Here is an 18,765-nt window from a genome sequence, read left to right on the forward strand (position 1 = left end):
TTAGGCGTGTTTGCTAATTGTCACTTTTAGAAGTTAGGCTCCCACAGAGACTCAGAGACAGGGGTGCTATCTCCTTCCACCACTACATTTCAAAGAGACGATGATTTCCAGATCCTTGAGAAAGATTCCTGGGTTGCAGGAAATTTACAATACAATTGAAAGTTTTCTAAAGTAAATTCTCTAAAAAGAAAAGGGAGGTCAGAGCCTACAATCAGGAAAAACTTGTCTAAAGTTTAATCAAACTGAGAAGAATGTTAAGGTAGCCTTTATGGATACCTACCAGTAAGTAGCTCCACTCCTGAAGATGAATGCATAAATAGATGATTGATAGACAGATAGATAGATAGATAGATAGATAGATAGATAGATAGATAGATAGATAGATAGACAGACAGATAGAAGATATAGATTCATAGATAAATAGATACACAGATAGATACATACATTGATAGATGGGGGAAGCAGATATGCACAAGTCTGAGAACAGTATTTAAAGCACAGAGACTCACTAGCTGAATAATCTTATGCATGGCATTGAACCATTCTTAGCCTCAGTCTTTATCAGAAAATGTGGCTATAATAGGCAGGTCATTTCTCTTTTCCTTGCCTCGATTTGTTCCTTCCACCCCTCACTCCTACTGAAATTGCGCTGTGAGATGCCAGATTTAGCAAAGAGAAGGGTCTGTCTGTCTCCATTCCATATAATCTAAACACCTGAACCTCCTATAAAAAAAGGCAAAAGCCATAATAAGGGTCTACCTTTCCCCATCTCAGGGAGACCAGAATGGAGAACTCAACTCCCCCAGTTTCAGGAGGGAACCAGAATCCTGAGGAGAAGCAAGAAGAGGATCAAAGAAAGCAGAAGCCTCTGAATGACCTCCTAAAGTAGACTGAAAGGTGTCTCAATATGGAAAGAAAAACGCCTGTTGTATTTCCTCATTGTGTATTTTCACCTTGTGTATTTTCACAATTGTGTATTTTCACCTTGTGTATTTTCTTACCTGCAGGCCTGTCTGGACATTCCATCCTCACCCATTCGTTACAACAATCACTATCATTAAATGCAGCTGTAAATCAACGGGTTTTCAAATTACAAAGCATTCTATATTGCTTATATATATTATATACGTGTGAGTGATTATAATTATGACCTCAAGGATTATAGTGTGTGTGTCAGTGTGGAATTCCCCCAGAGGGCAATAGGGTAGGGGCATATATGCAGTCTTCTAACTTGCTGGATCTAGAACCATTACAGTTTTCATGGCCTGAGACTTTTCTCCCATCTGCTCTATCAGGGACTCTCTAACCCCATTTTGAGGAATGAGTCATTTCACACAGTACAAAGGCATGCCAGTTAGAGAAAATGTTTCCAACTAGAACAATCTGTAGAGTTAGAGCTGGAAAGAGTTCTTACAGATCACTTAGGGAAGTGTCGACAGAACTTTCTGAGATGATGGATATGTTCTCTATCTGGCTATGCTATACATTATCAGCCAATCACTACGTGTGGCTGTTGAGGACTTGAAAGGTGGCTAGCGTGGCTGAGACACTTAATTTTCAATTTTATAGAATCTTAGCTTGAAGTTGAATTTAAAAAGTCTCATGAGGCTAATGACTACTGTATTGGACAGTGCAGATTACGGAAAAGCTTCCTGACCTGGGACCCACAGATGTTCTAGTCTCCAAGAATAGCCTTTAGAAGATGCATAAATTCACTTAAAATTACATATGAAATATTGACTCTGCAAAATAATACTGTTTTTTCTTCTAAGAACACATAGCTCTCCAAGAATAAGTATTAAATAAACTAGGGTGGGTATCTAATTAAATAAATTAGTACAGGGTGTACAGGGGTGAGAATGAAAATGGGAATGAGAGAGGAAGGTGAAAATAAAATTTTAAAAAATAAAATAAAAATAAGAGGATGGCTCTGCAGACTGAAGATGAGAATGGTCCAAGAACTGAAGAGTATAAAACTCTTTGTACCCAAGGTACAAAAAAGAAAGAAAAAATTGTTTGTATAGGTATTTTTCAAGGTCAGACTTAGCTTTCATCAAATTCTCAAAGAGGTCCAAGACTCCCACCAGAATGTCAAGAATCTCTGGGCTCGGGGAGAATAAACTCAGGACAGAAGGGATGATAATGAGATGTGAGTTGGTTAAATAATATAATAGACAACCTTTTATCTGACACAATTGAGATTGGCAGTTAGCTAGTTAACCAAGAAAGTGAGAAATTTTACCTTAAAGTGGGAAAACATAAAAACATAGTACTCAAGACACTTAAAATATTTTATTTCGATTTTTATATAAAAATGCATGTATTTGCCTTTGCCCATCTTCTGGGGTGGAGTCAAGGACGTTTCTTTGTGAACAAGTCCATTAACTAGACTTCTGAATTGTATTTCTCCCATAAATCAAAACCATAATGCATTTTCTGATTTCCAGGGAGCTTCTCTAAATGGAGCAAGAACATAAACACTTCTGAAGCAATCTGGGTGCAGAATCCTTGACTTTCACAATTTCCCCCAAATTTTATAGTTGTCTCACCCACATCCAATTCAAAAGCAATATGTTTTCAATTTAACTTAATGAGTCTTTCCAAAGAAACTAGGTTTCAAAAAAACTCCCCTCTTTCTCTTCTCTCAAATGTCAACAGTTGTAGAAGGCAGTTAATGGTTCCCCGAAAGATGTCCATGCTCTAATCCTTGGAACCTGAGTATGTTCCTTTACATGGCAAAAGAGACTTTGCAGATGTGATTAAATTAAGGATCTTGAGATGGGGAGATTATGCTGGATTATCCCATGGATCCAATCTAATCAAAGAGGTGGAGAGTCAAAGAGGAGATTGAAAATACTATGCTGGTGACTCTGAAAATGGAGAAAGTAGCCAGCCACAAGTCTAGAAATGCAGGTGGCTTCTAACGCTGGAAAAGGCAAGGGAACAGATTCCCCCTTAAGAGCCTTGGGAAAAAGATGCAGCCCTACCAGCACCTTGATTTGAGTCCAGTGAAACCTATTTCAGACTGACCTCCAGTACGATAATAAATGTGTATATGTTTTAAGCCACTTGGTCTGTGGTTATTTGCTAAATCAGCAATAAGAAACTAATACACCAGGATATGTAATAGTTAACTAAATGAAATCATTATAAATGCAATGAGCATAAACCGATTTGGGAATAAATGCAAGTAACCTTTGCAAAAGATGTTAATTCAACTTTTGAGGCCAGAAACCTACAAGAGAATGAGTGAGGTATACTAGCAGTGGTTATTCAGGCTGCTGTTTTATGGGAAAATGGAGAGCACTCACTAATCCAGCAAACCAATCTCTTAATCCAGAAAGAGCATCTATTTTAGTGGCTCACTTTTTTTGAATGGTCACTGTATTCCAGGCACTGTGCTCATCACTTTACAACAATTCTGTAAATAGACACTATTTTCAATTATATTTCACCAATGAGGAAATGTAACTTCAAAGAAAGTTAACTTGTCTCAGACCACAGGCGAGTCAAGGGCGGACTTACTAGCCAACACTTGGTCTGTAATCCATCTGATTTGAAAGCCTAGGCTGTTAAGGTCCCTTCCAACCCTGTTTCTGTATTTCCCAGATGCTAAGCCAAACACCTCATTTTACAGAGGAAAAAAACTACCATTAGTCTAACCAATTCTAGCTCTATCACCATAGTAGTCAAGATCACAGCAAACACACACACATACATACACACACACACACACACACACACACACACACACACACACACAAACAGGGTAATTTGAAAGAAACTGAATAAAGGACTTTTCGCAAGATGTGTTTTTACATACACTAAGAACCAAACACATCAAGTGAGTCAAAATGGTATTTACTCCACTTCAGAGAAAGAGGTTGTAAAAGTAAGATTGAATGACAACATGACATGGTGTACATAATAGTTTGTGATCAGTAACTATAAACCAAGGGATATCTAGATGTATGTAGCATTACGCAGCATTACTATAAACATTCATTTGAGGTTTGATAAATGTGTGGCCACACAAAGATTCCAGTTCAGCCATTTACTAGCCGTGGGCTCTTAGACAAGTCACTTATCCACTGTGAGCCTTTGATTCCTTATCTGATGGTATCCTTATCTACCATCTTCCCAGGGTTGTTTCAGGAATCAAATGAGATAATAGATATGGAAGTGCTTAGTAAATAAACTAAAACATCCTCTATAGATAGGAGAGATTACAAATATCTGTCACATAAGTGGATGATAAGCATGACCCACCACGTCCTAAGACAAAAACACTCTTATCAGGCCTCTTTCTGGAGTCAGTAAAATTTTAGCTCATCAGAAAAATGCTGGCTTTTGTTTAAAACTTTGCTGATGGTATAGGCTTGTCACCTGGGACCTCTCATCATTGTCTCTGACATCTGGGAAATGCAAATCCGGTATCATTTTCAAATATAACAAGATGACAAATTAAAGTCCAGGCAGGTTCCTTTGTAATTACAACCTAACACTGCAACTGGTTCTTGTTAAAATGGTTTCATGAAATCAGCTGTTCAATTCCCTCTCGCAATGTACAGTATTTAACCGTTGCTATCCAGTGAGGTCACACATTCATTACAAAAATAAGATGCCAAAATTCACAAGCACTTCAGTCTCTATTTTTAAAAAAATGCTTATACCGGTACTTCAAAATATGAACAGTAGAGTGATGAGTGGGCTACCCAGACCTTTTCGTTGAGAAAAATGTCTTTGTCTGAATGTATCAACTGGGGAGGCAGAATAGATGCCACGTGAATTGTGAAAAGGACTGTCTTAATTTGATGTCTCTCATACTCCTGAACAAAATATTTGAACAGCCATACAACTATTGAAGAAATTACATTTGTAATTAAAAATCTCCCCCAAATAATAGTCCAGACCTAAATGGTTTCACTGGAAAATTCTACCAAACGTTTAAAGAATACCAATTCAACATAATCTCTTCCAGAGATTGCTGAGTGTTTACTGTGTGCCAGGCACTCACTGTTCCAGCTTTTTTTTTTTTTTAACGTGTCTTGAACTCTCATCTTTTCAACAATCCTGTAAAACAGACCCTCCTATTATTCCCTCCCACAGGAAGAAAATGAAGCCCAAAGAGCTTATGTATACAGCTAGGGCACAGCATAGCCAGACTTCCAGTTTCGGCTTCTTGGCTATATCGGAATTAAATCAAACCCTCAGATTTTTTTTTATATTTTAATCTTAATCTAATGCCAAATGTATTGTCAAATCTCGCGTTAGTGAAGGGAGATTCAGATCTGACTGGGAAACACTATTTCAACAAAGAAGTTGGGGTACTGCCGTAGCTGACGTTCTTAATAGAAATGTGTGTTTTGTAAATAAAAATAAAGGTTATTCCGGCTGGCAACTGCCATACAATTTCCATCTAGATGACAGTTCAACTATATCGGAGGGAATAAATCAGAAAAGAGGTCTGTTGTTGGAAAGATAAGAGCTTCACTATAGCAGAACCAACAGCACCACTATCATTACAAGAATCAAGAAGCAAAATACTGCTTCATTAATGTTTTCCTTGTTTGTTATTTGACCCCACCAAGACTTATTATACCCCTTCCCATTGATTTCAACAAACACACTGGATTAAACACTGTAGAGAAACCCACAGTATATAAGTATATCTGAATTGCCTCCATTTTGGGAAAAACAGTGTGTTATAAACATTATATTGACAGAAAATTCTTCCGATTAGTGTTTTCTCTGACCAAAAGCAAAAACATGACTGCACTCCCTCAAAAAATTACAGGGAAAAATAATTTAAAATTTAATATTCAGTAAATGCTCTTTATACTTATATACTTCCTTCTCAATGGCTAAGAGCTCTACGTTAATTTAGCCCTCAAAATAAACTGTGATGCCCCTGACAGCAAAGTTTGCCCTAGTTTACTGGGTATTTACCCCGTTTTGCATTACAAGATATTCACAGGCAAAGGCCATGCTGCCAGGATGTAAAGGCTGACTATGAGGGACATGGGAATTCTGGGAGTTCCAGGGATCAGAGGTGGCCTCCATCCAGACTTCTCCAACTCTTCCAGAGAGAGACCTGACTCCCACCAGCAGAACAGGGCTGTGTGGCACTGGGGGATGTCCTAATTCCAAATGCTTGTATCAGGCTGAAGCATATGTAATTGCCATCTTCCGATAGTCCCATTATATTCCACCTAATAGAACACCTGCCCTGTACAATGCAGCATTCTACGCAGTGCCCCAAGCAAATTTTTTTTTTAATTACGAGTCTATTCCAATTATACATTCTACAAAGTGATATGTTGGTTTTGATATAAAAAGTGTTTTTTCCACAAATCTTTGAGAGAAATGAATGCTCTCAAAGGAGCATTCCGCCCTTCTATCTTGTGGCTTCCCACATCCCTCACAGAGATGACCATCTATTCTCAAGGTACAAATACCCTGTTTTGAGAATTGTCCCCACTCCCACCAGAAAGAGGTTTCAGAGGCAGATGGTGGGGGTGGGGGAACAGTAGAAGGGGGGAAGGGCACAAATGCCTGGCTACTGCTTTGCTCTTCCCCAATTCTTCTCTGCAAATTCCTTGCCTTTTTTTAATAAGGCCCCAAAACATTATTAGCATTTATTTTTTTCTAAGAAGAAATGGTTCTCACAGCACTTGACAGAACAATTAACACCTAGGGAAAGAAGTTATAATGCTAGCTTCTGAATTCACACATACAAAAAGACTCTTTTCCATACTGGCATAGTTCCAACTGCAATCTGATGCATAGTTTAATTCAATTTAAAAGTGTAATTGAAAAGGGGAGCCACCCTAGTGCCTCAAATGTGACTGACTCCAAGTTTTCCAAGGGCTTTAGAGCCAATCACCAAGATACAGGCAGAAAAGTTGCACAGAACTTGTTTCAGCTCTAATCTATGGATATGTTCAGAGGGCAAAAGAGAGAAAAAAAAGGAAGACATGAACTGAGGTACTCTGAATTTCCATGCCATATCCTCCAATTGTCTGAAATGTCATTTCAGACAGAAAAAGTTTCTTCGTTGTCAGCCTTATCTAATCAGTGACAGGTAGGACCTTGGTAAGTTTTTTTCTCTTTCTTTCTCCCCTTCCTTACCCCATATCTTGTTTCCATTTACAATAACCATACGCTGTGGTAATTCATTCATTAAATTATTTCTGGCTGCTTTTTGTTATGTCTCCTGTCCTGAAGACCACGGGAATTTTTTTTTCCTTTTTTGTCCTTTGGACTGATTGACAAGAATGACTTGGGTTTTGTTGAAACGAAGGACTACATCCTTAAACACACACAAATAACAGAGGAGCTTCAATCCAGAACACAATTTCACATCAACCTCTCAAGAAATTGTCAATGCGGTAATTTCAAAATTTGAACAACGGATGGACTTTTGAATTTAGAGAGATTCCGAAACCCAAAGTGGGGGGAAAAAAAAACACACACAACTAACTGAAGAGTGAGCATTTTCTCATTTGTCATGAGATGTCAAAGTTCATCGTGGCACTGACACAAAGAAGCAACGATTTCCTCAGCCGCCTGACAGATGGCAGGCACAAAATGGCTCTGACCCTCTCCGACAATGCTGGAGAATAGCTCCACGGAGTTCAATTTAACAGGACGGTGGCTGCTATTTTCTCTCGGCCAACTCCTGCACAGCATGCCTATCCAGAGCTACAGCTTAAGGTCCAGAAACAGTTACCCAGGTTGACCCTTGGAGATGAGCAAGGGTCTCAAGTTACTATGGGACTGTTTTACCGCATGGAACTCTGTCCCAAAAAACACAACTCTAACGTCTGATCATAAAGCAGGTTGCCTGCACAAGGTGGAGAATTTCTAGCATCTCTTTTCTACTATTAGCATTTAAGAGACACGGAGCACTTTTTTCTTAGAGAGTGAATGATATTTTTCTGAAGGGCTGGAGGCAAAACATTAGAAAGGAGCCATCTCCTATTGCAAACTCCCTCCTCTAATAGCTTCTAAGGGTTACCGCTTACATGAGAACAGACATTACTTCTGAAGTTGATCAGAATCACTGCTCACAGCTTCAAGATGACCTGGGGAGCTTTACGCAATCCTAATTCCAGGGCTGCAACCAAGAATCTCAAGGTGGAACCCAGGCATTAGTATTTTTTTAAAGCTTCCCCTGGTATCCCCAGGAGTTTCCGATTGGCAAAGTATGCAAGAAATAGTGCATTTTACATTTCAAATTCTGCATTTTAAATATCTATAAATTGTTTCTGTAAGTTAACTTAATTTCAGAGTCCCTACCGCACTGGGTTTGTCATTCTTAGAACTCTAACTCTCTACCTGCCTTGATCTTTCCAAGGCTTGTGTTAAGGGTTCTGGGGTTTGCAAGGTTAACCCACATTAGTTAGCACGCCCCACACAGACATCAGGGAAACAGGTGCTCATACTGCAAGCCCTGAGTTCAGGGATGTCCTAAGACCAGGTTGTAACAGTCAGAACAGTCTGAAAGTAAAAGATGTTTATGCCTGAATACCGTGTACCCTGCAATCGCTGTGCACTGTGGAGCTGCTACATGACTCAAAAGAGGTGGTCTCATGCAAGCCAGCTCCATGCTTCTATATGTAAGGATGGGCCTAGAGAGAACCAGCTCTTCTCCAGGTATCATGAGCCCCAGAGAACCAGGTATGACATGCCCCTCACTAATTCAGACATTATCATCCCCAACTGTGCCATCTGCTGGTGAGGCTTTTGGGGCCACCAAGTTACACATTTTGGTGATGATCTCTCCACTGTGCGTCCTGTGCTGATTTTTTCTGCATCCATTAAATAAGTAATCATTGTTTGATTTATCCAATGGGTAACTATGTCTGGTCTTACTGCCAATTGGTGCCCATTCCTGCCATCTGTCAGTATAATTATGGTGCAAGCCTTCTGGAAACCCACTGGATCAAGTCAAAAAAAGACAAATGCTGCCTTTCTCTTGCACACAGTACGTGCTCAGTGCTAGTTAAACTAAGGATTCTACCCCTAATGGCACCCAGGCTCTAATAAAAGAAAGGCAATAGGGTTTGGACAAGGCATTTTGATAACAGGGCACAGAAACCCAAATACATTCAAGTAAAAAAAAGGGACAAATGAGAGGATAAAGACAAATGCATGGAAACAAAGTACAGAATGCACAAGGTATAATAATAAATAAATAAAATACAGTGAATGTTTAAATTAAAAATAAATTTATTACAGTAAAAGACACATTGCTATTAATCCCCCTCAAAATACTCCCCCACGCTTCAAATATTCTTTCTTATCCCGTCGTTCTTGCCACTTTCTGAAGCAGTTCTGGAAGTCCTCTTTCGTGAGTGTCTTTAGTTGCGCTGCCATAGCTACTTTGGTGTCCTGAACCATTTTGACTTTGGGGAAGATCCAGACGTCGCACGGGGCCAGATCCAGTGAATAAGGTGGATGAGGACACACTATAATGTTTTTATTTGACAGAAATTGCCAAATCAGAAGCAATGTGTGACATGGAGCATTGCCATGATAGAGGATGATTTATGACCCACTTTAAAACATACCTTCTCTCAATCATAGCTCACACCCGACTGATTGCACCGAACAAGTTGAAACTTGTCACACACTGTTACTAAGGTTTGATGCGCGGCTTCCTGTATTGAAGATCCCTGCCTTTCCGTTGGATGGCACTCGGCAGCAGCATTCACTGCGTTTTTCTGTCACACCTCGTAAGTTTCACATTACAGAACTACACATATAAAAACACTAACATGAATGGGGGAGACAATGGCCTAAAAATCAAGAGAAACCACTTGTAGCCACATGTCCCTTACCTTGAGGTCACGGATCTGACAACTGCAGTTGAGGATCAGGAAGGAAGTTAGAAAAGGGTAGTGGAACCACTAAAATAATGTTACGAAGTCAATGTGGCAACATTCATTCATTTAACTGCTGGAAAGGCCCCTCAAAGCCTCACTCGAATCCTGTTTACTATTCCTTGACATAAGTATACAATTACATGATTTCCCGGCTCCATCCAGCAAATGAGAGGGAAGTTCCTAGAGTATTGGCAGAGAGAAACAACAGATAACTGTGAGGGGAAAGGAAAACTATAAAGACCACTGCAAATGGCCCCTCCAAGAACAGAGCCTTTGGGTGTCATTCAGTATAGGGGCTTTAATAAATCTAAACAGGACCTGAAAGAATTCAAAACATAAATAATAACGCTGAAAAGACTTCATTATCTTCAGCAGATTCTGGTTTACAAGGGCAGGAAAGTATACAGTAAATTTAAAAGGCGCTCCATATAAATGATTGAAATAAAGCAAAAAAGGTGTGCAACTGGAAGGAATAGCCTTGAGGTTGTCCACACCATTCATGTACCCCATAATGTCTCAGAAATGAGATATTACTACAAGCAGACTACTGATAAAATGCACAAAGCAATTTATATAAAAAACACAGCACCTTTTTGTTTTAATCCACATATGACTGAAACCATAAAAGCCCCTTCCTGGCAAAAGCACCTCAATTGTGCAGGGATAGCTTAAGTCAGCTTCTCTCTGCGTAAGAACTTTATATTGTGTTCTGAGTGATTAACTGTATTGCACAGCAGGCCCAGCTGACTGCAAAACCTTCATAAATGACAGAGGCTAAAAAGGCCAAAAACAGCTCCGCTTAATCAGTGTTTCTCAGAATATGTGTCTGAAACAGCACAACTGAATTTCCTGGTAAACTTATTTCAAAATGCAGATGGCCAGGTGCCGACTGAAAGGTCATGAAGCAGAATCCCTAGGGGAGGTCCTGGAAACCTCTCCTTTAGCACATTATCACACCTCCCCCAGGATTTCTGGTCCCAGTGGAAGGCTAGGACTCACTGTAGTGAATCATCACCTTGAAAGATGGGCTCAGAAACCCAGTCAGGAGGAGGCTGACCAGGTCTGTGAATCAACCCTGGCCCAGCCTTGTTCCTAATCTGCCCAATAAGGCTGTACTCCTGGTTCTGACATTTCTTACACTGGACTACACATAAAAAATAAAATTTAAATGTGGGCTTCTAAATGTTTCATCACGGGGAAAGGATTCTGACACATAATAAAAGTGAACTCTAACAAGCCCTAATTAATTTTTAAAAGAGCAGAAGATTTTTCAGCCGTAGATAAGAAGCCGGAAGCAACGGATGCCTGCAGGAGAAAGAGGGAGGGAAAGTGTCTGATGCAAGTCCCGAGGATTATGTGGAAATGGGAGGAAAATACATTCAAAAGCAGTATTGGAGGAGAAGCAGAATGCAGCTTACATCCGGTGTATGAAAATGCAATGTATTAAATATTAGTGAGGAGGCGACTCAGGCTGGTCCTTAATACTCCTGAGGCAGACGCTGGAAACAACTGGCAAACATGTTTTGTTTGGCCAGCACAATGTTTTAAGCAATTTTGAACTTATTGCCGACATGCAAAAACTGGGAGATTTCTTTTTAAATTCTCTGTTTTCCTGAAAAATTGGACATTGGAAGAACTAGAAGAAAAACCAGCCACATGGCAACACTGCGCTGGATCCGGGCAGCAGCTGTCCACCTTTTGCCAGGCACACGCACTCCCAGGATGTCCCCAGTGGTCACCAGCCTGCTGCTGGGGGTCAGATCACCTGCCACACCCCCACAGGCATTGGCATCAGCCACCCCAGCTTCAAGGAACTGAGGCAAAAATCCAGCCTCTCCATGCTTCACTATTCCTCTTTCTCACAAAAACTCACTACCACGATCCTTTCCTACCTCAGAAGTGTTAAGAAAGAAATCAGATAATGTCTTCAAATCACTTAGAATTCATGGTAGTGTTGTCATCTTTAACTGCCCATGAGAATCACATAGGCACCTTTAAAAATACTGATGCCTGGGTTCCCCCCTGAGATTCTGATTTATTGGTCTGAGGTGTAACCTGGGCCTCCGGATTGCACAAAGCTCCGATGTGGACCTCAGCCAGGACTGAGAATTCTCCTGCCGTCAGCAGAGGCAAGGTGTTGACTATGAAGAATTAAGTTTATTCCAATGTCAACCTCCGAATACAAATTCCTTGCCTGTCACCCCCGTGATAAATCACATCGTCTCTTATTTTGGGAAGTGGGCTATTATTCCAAAATCCTACAAAATGCCATTTATAAACTGGAAAAGGAGGCCAAAGTGTGTTCTGGTTTCTACCATTATTTTTTCCCTTCAACACAACTGAAGAATGAAACACTAAGGAAATAAGGAAAAATTATCCCAAGACACAAAACTCAGGCAATGCAAGTGCTCAAATACACTAAGAAGAGGCTCACCATAGCAGACTTGTATTTAAAAAACAAAATACAATTGCTTTGAAATTCATCAGTACACTAAGTGGAAAGTCTTTCAAATATTTAAAAAAAAAAAAAGAAGAAGAAGAAGAAGGAGGAGGAGGAGGAGGAGGAGGAGGAGGAGGAGGAGGAGGAGGAGGAGGAGAAGGAGAAGGAGAAGGAGAAGGAGAAGGAGAAGGAGAAGGAGAAGGAGAAGGAGAAGGAGAAGGAGAAGAAGAAGAAGAAGAAATATCCCCAAGACTTTCCAGCAATGGCCCAATTTTTATCTTAAGATGAATTCCAAATTACTGCCTCTCTTCAAGCTTTCTGTTAGGTAACGCGCATTTATATTTTGGCTTCCGATCATGGAAAATGTAAACTACTGCCATCTAATTTTCAAACAGTAATACCACCTTATATTACATTTGAAAAGCACATTTTCAAAATGGTTTCACATGATAATAATGGCTCCTATTTACTGGACTTGTACTAGGCACCAGGAATGCTAGGAAAGATATGTATATATATTCCAAAATCGGTCCAACAACTGCACACAGTTAATTCTACCACCCCATTTTACAAATTTTAAAAAATGAGTTTCAGAAAGATGTAAAATTATGTACTAGTGTGCTAGTGGGTGGCAACGCTTAGATTCAATCCCAAGTCTGTTTGATTCTCAAACCTGGGCTTTTCACACTAAACTACCTTGTTTTAATCATCACAACCCACAGGTAGAAAAATCTGTACCCGATTATCCTCATTTGCCCAGTGAAAAACAGAGAGGTTAGGATCTGCTGTGCATGTCAGAACAACTCAGCAGGAGCCAAGAATATAACGCGCCTTCCCACTCTCCATCCCATATTTTCTCATAGGTCAAACCACAGTCCACGTATTACATTATAAACGTTATACTGATGGCAGTTATGTAGTACTTATGGGTGGAAAGCAAGTGTCCCTGATTTCTGAAAAGCTTAAAAATTATTAGAAATGTGGCTTAGCTTCAACTCAGGTCTGGAACTTTCCTGTCCGTTCCAGGCTACCTGCGAATCAGGTGTCGGGTTCCACCCCTTTCTTTGTCCCAGAATCCTCTCAGGAATCCTCCAGGCAATGATGCAGATAACATAGAGGCAGGAGCACCACTCTCCAGGCCTGTCCTCGGCTGTCTGACACCAGACAACCAGCAGAATGTCCTGAAGACAGGCGACATCGCCTGCTCTCGGTTTCCCCTTTATGTGAAAAATTGTCGCGACTGTGTCATAAGAAAATCCAGCTAGAAAGTCTCAGCTCCATGAGTGCCGCTATTTGAGGCTGGCTCCCAGGGGAGTGTATCATTCCATGTCCTGGCGGGAGGGTCTCCTCTTCTTTAAGCTGCCGACATTGCAGCTTTAAATCTGTGTTTCGAAAACAGTGTCTTTGATGTGTTGTGTCCGAGAAGCGACTCTCGAGCGAAAGTAGACACAACCCAGCTCCCCTGCAAGAGAAAGCAGACAGGCTTTATCACCTCATAAACATGTCTCATCAATCAATACTCATTTGTCGTCTTTGCTGCAACAACTCTTAAGGGCCACTTGAGTTCTATGGCTATGGATAATTCTTGAAGAAACAGCATCTCTGAGTCCTAACGATCTTTGAACAAAGCAAGCACCTCATTTTATTAAGTCCAGCTACCTAAAGGAGCTGGTTCAAAGGGGAGTTAAGACAGAGCTGAAACTGAGGTCTTCATCATTTCGATGTGAAAGACTTCTGCTCTGTTTTCCAACCTCACCAAGCACTGTCTCCCAGCTGCCAGCAGCAAGAACAAATACATGTGAGAGCTATTTGTCCTACTCAAAAATGATAGAAAATCTAACCCATGGACATGTCAGCAGCAGCCCCACAAGCATATTGGTTAGTGAGATTTATGCACCTCCGATTTGGCTCACGACAAAATCACCTTCTAAGCTTTCTGTCAAATGCCCACTTGGACATACAGGCCAGACAGAGGGTTCTGGGGCATATCTTTAGGGCTAGGTACCATACACAATGTGGTCACAGTCTGTGGGGGTTCAAATTATGCAAATTTGAAATGGGCCATGATACAGGAATATTAAATAACGTCTCTTACATGCATTTGGGCAAACCCCACAGAATGTCATTGTTGTTGTTGTTTTTTAAAGTAAGAATTGCAGAAGTCCAAAGCTGGCAAATTGAGTACATTGTTGCCAGCATCTACACCATGGCCACAACCCAGTGATAATTGTATCTGCTACACAAAATGTTTACATTTCCACTCTATTATGCATGTGCACTGGAACTTTATGAGCAATTTGAGTGATCATTGCTGCCGGTATTTTATCTTCATTGTTGTGATCATTTCAACACTTCTGTATGCCTTAAACTAACATCATATTAGAGCTAATGCAGAGAAAATAAACCGTCACACTATTAATGCTGGAATAGAGAGGTACGATGCGATCAAATGCTAGATAAAAAAGGCAAAACCACCACCACAAGGCGCCCTGATGTTAATTTAGAAGGGGGCTCGCTCTAACCCAGGACAGAAAACTTTTTCTTAAAGGATCGGATAGTAAATATCTTAGGCTTTGTAGTCTGTAAGATGTCCATCACCACTATTCACTCTGCTGTTGTAACTAGAACACAGCCCGGAGCATAGCTGCCTTCCAATAAAAGTTTATTTACAAAAGCAGACAGCCGGCTGGATTTGGCCTGCAGGCGATAGTTGGCCATCCTTGCCCTATAGCTACAGAGGTAATTCCCCCACCCCTTTCTTTTAATATAGCATGTTACACCTCATAAAAAGAGCAGTTCTCCCACTTAAAACGATTCTCCTATTTTTCACAGAGCTAATTTTGAGAAAATAAAAAGTTCCATTAAAAAGGGGTACACTGCAAGCTTGCAAAAACTTTGTAAAAACAGGCAAGAAAATGGGATAAACATGAGAAGCAAAAGCCTCAAAATGTTCTGTATCATGTTTTTGGCGATACTTACAAAGCTGTACATATCCGTCAAAACTCACCAAACTGTGTGCTTAAAACTAATCAATTTAATTACACAGATAATACTTCAATGAAGCTGATTTTGAAAACAGCGTAAAGCTTCAGCAATAACCTCTAATTTGTAGTAATTGTAGAGATATGTGGTCAGAGTACATACCCCTTACTTTACATTTGTTCCTCTGAGAAAACTGCTCATACACTATGAGTTTGAATGTAAATCCTTCAGGAACTCGGCTGCATTAAATGCAACTGTCCTGCACTGAATTCCTGGTAGTATCCAGACCTCAACCACTTCACTTAAGAGAGGAGAATAAGTTGGGTTTTAGAAACAGCACAAAGCCCCGAGTTCATGGCTTAGCTCTCAAAGCAAACAGAACAAGAACATGGGTAATTGAAGACAACGGGCAATATTTGTTTAATTTCCTCACTTTCATGAGCAACACTTAAATCAAAAACACAACTTGCTGATTTAAAACACAAGTCGATGTGAGTCTCATCTCCTTTTCTTTTTTCAAATTATCTTTTTTCAGTTAGTTGACATTCAATATTATTGTAAAGTGTACAGCATAGGGGTTAGATATTTATATAATGTATGCAGTGATCCCTCCGATTAGTCTAGTACCCACCTGGCACTAGACATAGTTGTTGCAACATTATTGACCATATTCTCTGTGCTGTACTTTACACATCCGGGACTACGCTGTAACTACCAATGTGTACTTCTCAATCCCTCAGTTTTTTTCTTTTCAGTTGTCTTTGCTCCAGTGTGGAGCCTGTCAACATTCAAGCAGCAACAACAAAAGGCAAGCAAAAAGAGGCTGGGATGCTAAAATCAGGAGAAAGCCACACAAAATCATTCCTCTGATTAATCTAAAGTCAACAGAATACACGACAACAATGTCAAATCCCAGGTAATAGCTTTCTCAGTGCCCTTACATTTAACCTGTCTCCACTCAGAGATGAGAACTCATTCAAAGCAATGGTTCTCAAAGTGCAGTGCCTGAACCAGCCGCAGCACCACCTGGGAAACTATTCGAAACACGAATTCTCAGGTTCCACCTGGACCTACTGAATCAGAAACTCTGGGGGTGGGGACCCACCACTCTATGTTTTAGAAATCCTCCAGATGATTCTGATGCGCACTAACGCTTCAAAATCACTAGTTTAAAGTTTAAAAACCAATATATACTTTCCCCATGTAAGCGGTGTCCCCTCGTTTTCTTTTTTTTAAAAGAATTTGTGACCATATTTCATCAGCCACCCTTGTTTATTTTTATTTTTTTTAACTTATTTATTTAAGTGTGTTTTTCCAGGACCCATCAGCTCTAAGTCACATAGTTGTTTCAATCTAGTTGTGGAGGGTGCAGCTCACAGTGGCCCATGCGGGGATCAAACCGGCAACCTTGTTGTTAAGAGCACTGCGCTCTAACCAACTGAGCTAACCGGCCGCCCCCTCCCCTTGTTTTCCTGTTAAATGCAGAGCTGACTTTAGATCCCACTCTTCAGGGTAAGAACGGACTCTGTGCCCAAGTACACAAACATTGGAGATGCCTAGCGAGCTTCAAAAAAATGCCAGCCTGAAAAGACAGGGAGATCTGGCCAAGTTCCTCTGTGTAACTTTTCAAAGTACAGAGTAGATTATAGGAACACACAATATTTAGATTCCATTCCAACATTTTCGAGCGCCTGCCATGCACAGTGGCTGCGCTAAATGAAATTATCTTGTTTCCCCTTTGCAGTAATAAATAAATCTATTATTACGTGTAAAGTACACAGAGGCTTAACATTAATTAGAATGGAGTCCAACCCGCAAACAAGCAGAAACACTTTAAAATTCTCAAATTCTCATTCAGAGGCATGACCAGCATGCTTTGAATATTGAGGTATTTGCATATAAATGTTCCTTTGGCTTCTTCTTGGGTTAATTGTTCTCCTAGTTTAATGTATATCACAATTTAGAGTACCAGGTTGCTTATACAAAACCCTGTGTACTATAGTTTTAAGCCAATAAGAGGAAATGTGAGGTCATTCTGAATTACCCAAAACAGTGTTTGCTCTACTTAAAGGTCTTACCTACTCTCAGATGTTAACAATCTAAGTCGAATAAATTTTACAAGATGTAAATCCACTGTACTCATTTATTTTAGGCTTTGATTCTCTATCGTAAATAACTTTGTTCTTGTACACTATCCATTATAAAGACCATTCTTGATGTAGACAACAAAAACTTAAAGAAAAAAACTTTATGTAATTCTGAAATCCCCTGCTGTTAACCGCACATCATGTTCCCTAAACTACAAGTGGCATGTGCTCCTGCACAATTGCTCTTTCTTCCATCCTGGGCCCATGGCAGACATTGCTAATCAATGACGGCACTCTTACCCAGAGCCTGAGACTTATTTTAAGGCCTCAGAATCCTTCTCAACAGCATTTCAGGCAGCCATTCTTAATCAATGGGACTATATATGACTGATAAAATACATTTCTTTCACTGGCCAATCAACATGCCCCATTCTGGTTTTCCTCCCTGTTCCAAATATAGCTTTAAACCCCTCCTTTCATTGTTCACAGAACAATAAAATTAAGCTCCAGTGATTCCCGAGCTGCAAGCTCCACAAATCTATGCCACCTTGAGAGTTGCAATCATGTTGGATTGTGCTGAGCAGTTTAAACCATTTGAATGCAGTTGTAACCCAGCACGTAGTACGAAACTGCTCTGGAAAAAAAAAAAATCAAAGAACCAAGTAAATAAAGCTACAGAACAGATAAGGAAACACCTGTGAGACAGTCCCCTGTGCACATAACTGGAAAATGCGTAGCATGAAAGCCTAGGGAGGCAGATGTATAATACCAAGCTGATAAGCATAAAAACACGGCCTGAGTAAATAATTCTGATTTGGCTTTTGGTACTCACTGATGCTACTTTATTCAGCCGAGGGGGCACCACACTGTTCCTTTAGCAGCATCTCCATTATTCTAATTCCCTATCGAGAGAAGAAAGAAAAATCAAAATGCCGTATTTCATGGACAAGTACCTTTACATTTATCACAACCCTTCCCCTTCAAGGAATTTAAGTCATGGCCATATATTCATTTCAGAAAAGCAGGCTCATAGTCACACCTTACATTTTTATAATAGTCTACACATCGATTTCACATACATTATCTCCACGTGTGCTCAGAACTACTCAGGGAAATAGGCAGAGTTTAGGGTCTTCATTTTAAACAAAAGGAAACAGCCCAAGAGAATTTGAGTAACTTCTTGAAAGTGGCCCAGCTACTAAGTGGCATTGCCAGAGCTGGAATAATAATGGCCATAGTTAATATTTATTGAACACTTACAGATGTGCTCCATTCACTGCTAAGGTTTGATGTGCCTTATCCTGGGTAGTGGGTGCTGGGTGCACTGTCTCAGGCACTCCTTCCAGCCATCTGTCAGCACTGTGGG

At 40.2% G+C, this 18,765-nt stretch overlaps 1 protein-coding gene across 1 annotated transcript in view; it reads right to left on the minus strand.

Annotated features, from left to right (window-relative positions):
- Positions 1-9,218: 9,218 nt before the first annotated feature.
- The window catches only part of PRELID2 (PRELI domain containing 2), a 62,316-nt gene continuing 52,769 nt past the window's right edge, over positions 9,219-18,765 (minus strand). The window contains exons 6-7 of the mRNA XM_081035485.1: positions 18,232-18,301; positions 9,219-13,792 (exon numbers count right to left, since the gene is read on the minus strand). Of these exons, the coding sequence (XP_080891611.1) occupies positions 18,242-18,301 (60 nt within the window). The 3' untranslated portion in view covers positions 9,219-13,792; positions 18,232-18,241. The remainder of the gene's footprint in view (positions 13,793-18,231; positions 18,302-18,765) is intronic.

Source organism: Rhinolophus hipposideros (assembly GCF_964194185.1).
Source record: "Rhinolophus hipposideros genome assembly, chromosome: 23".
Classification (NCBI taxonomy): domain Eukaryota; kingdom Metazoa; phylum Chordata; class Mammalia; order Chiroptera; family Rhinolophidae; genus Rhinolophus; species Rhinolophus hipposideros.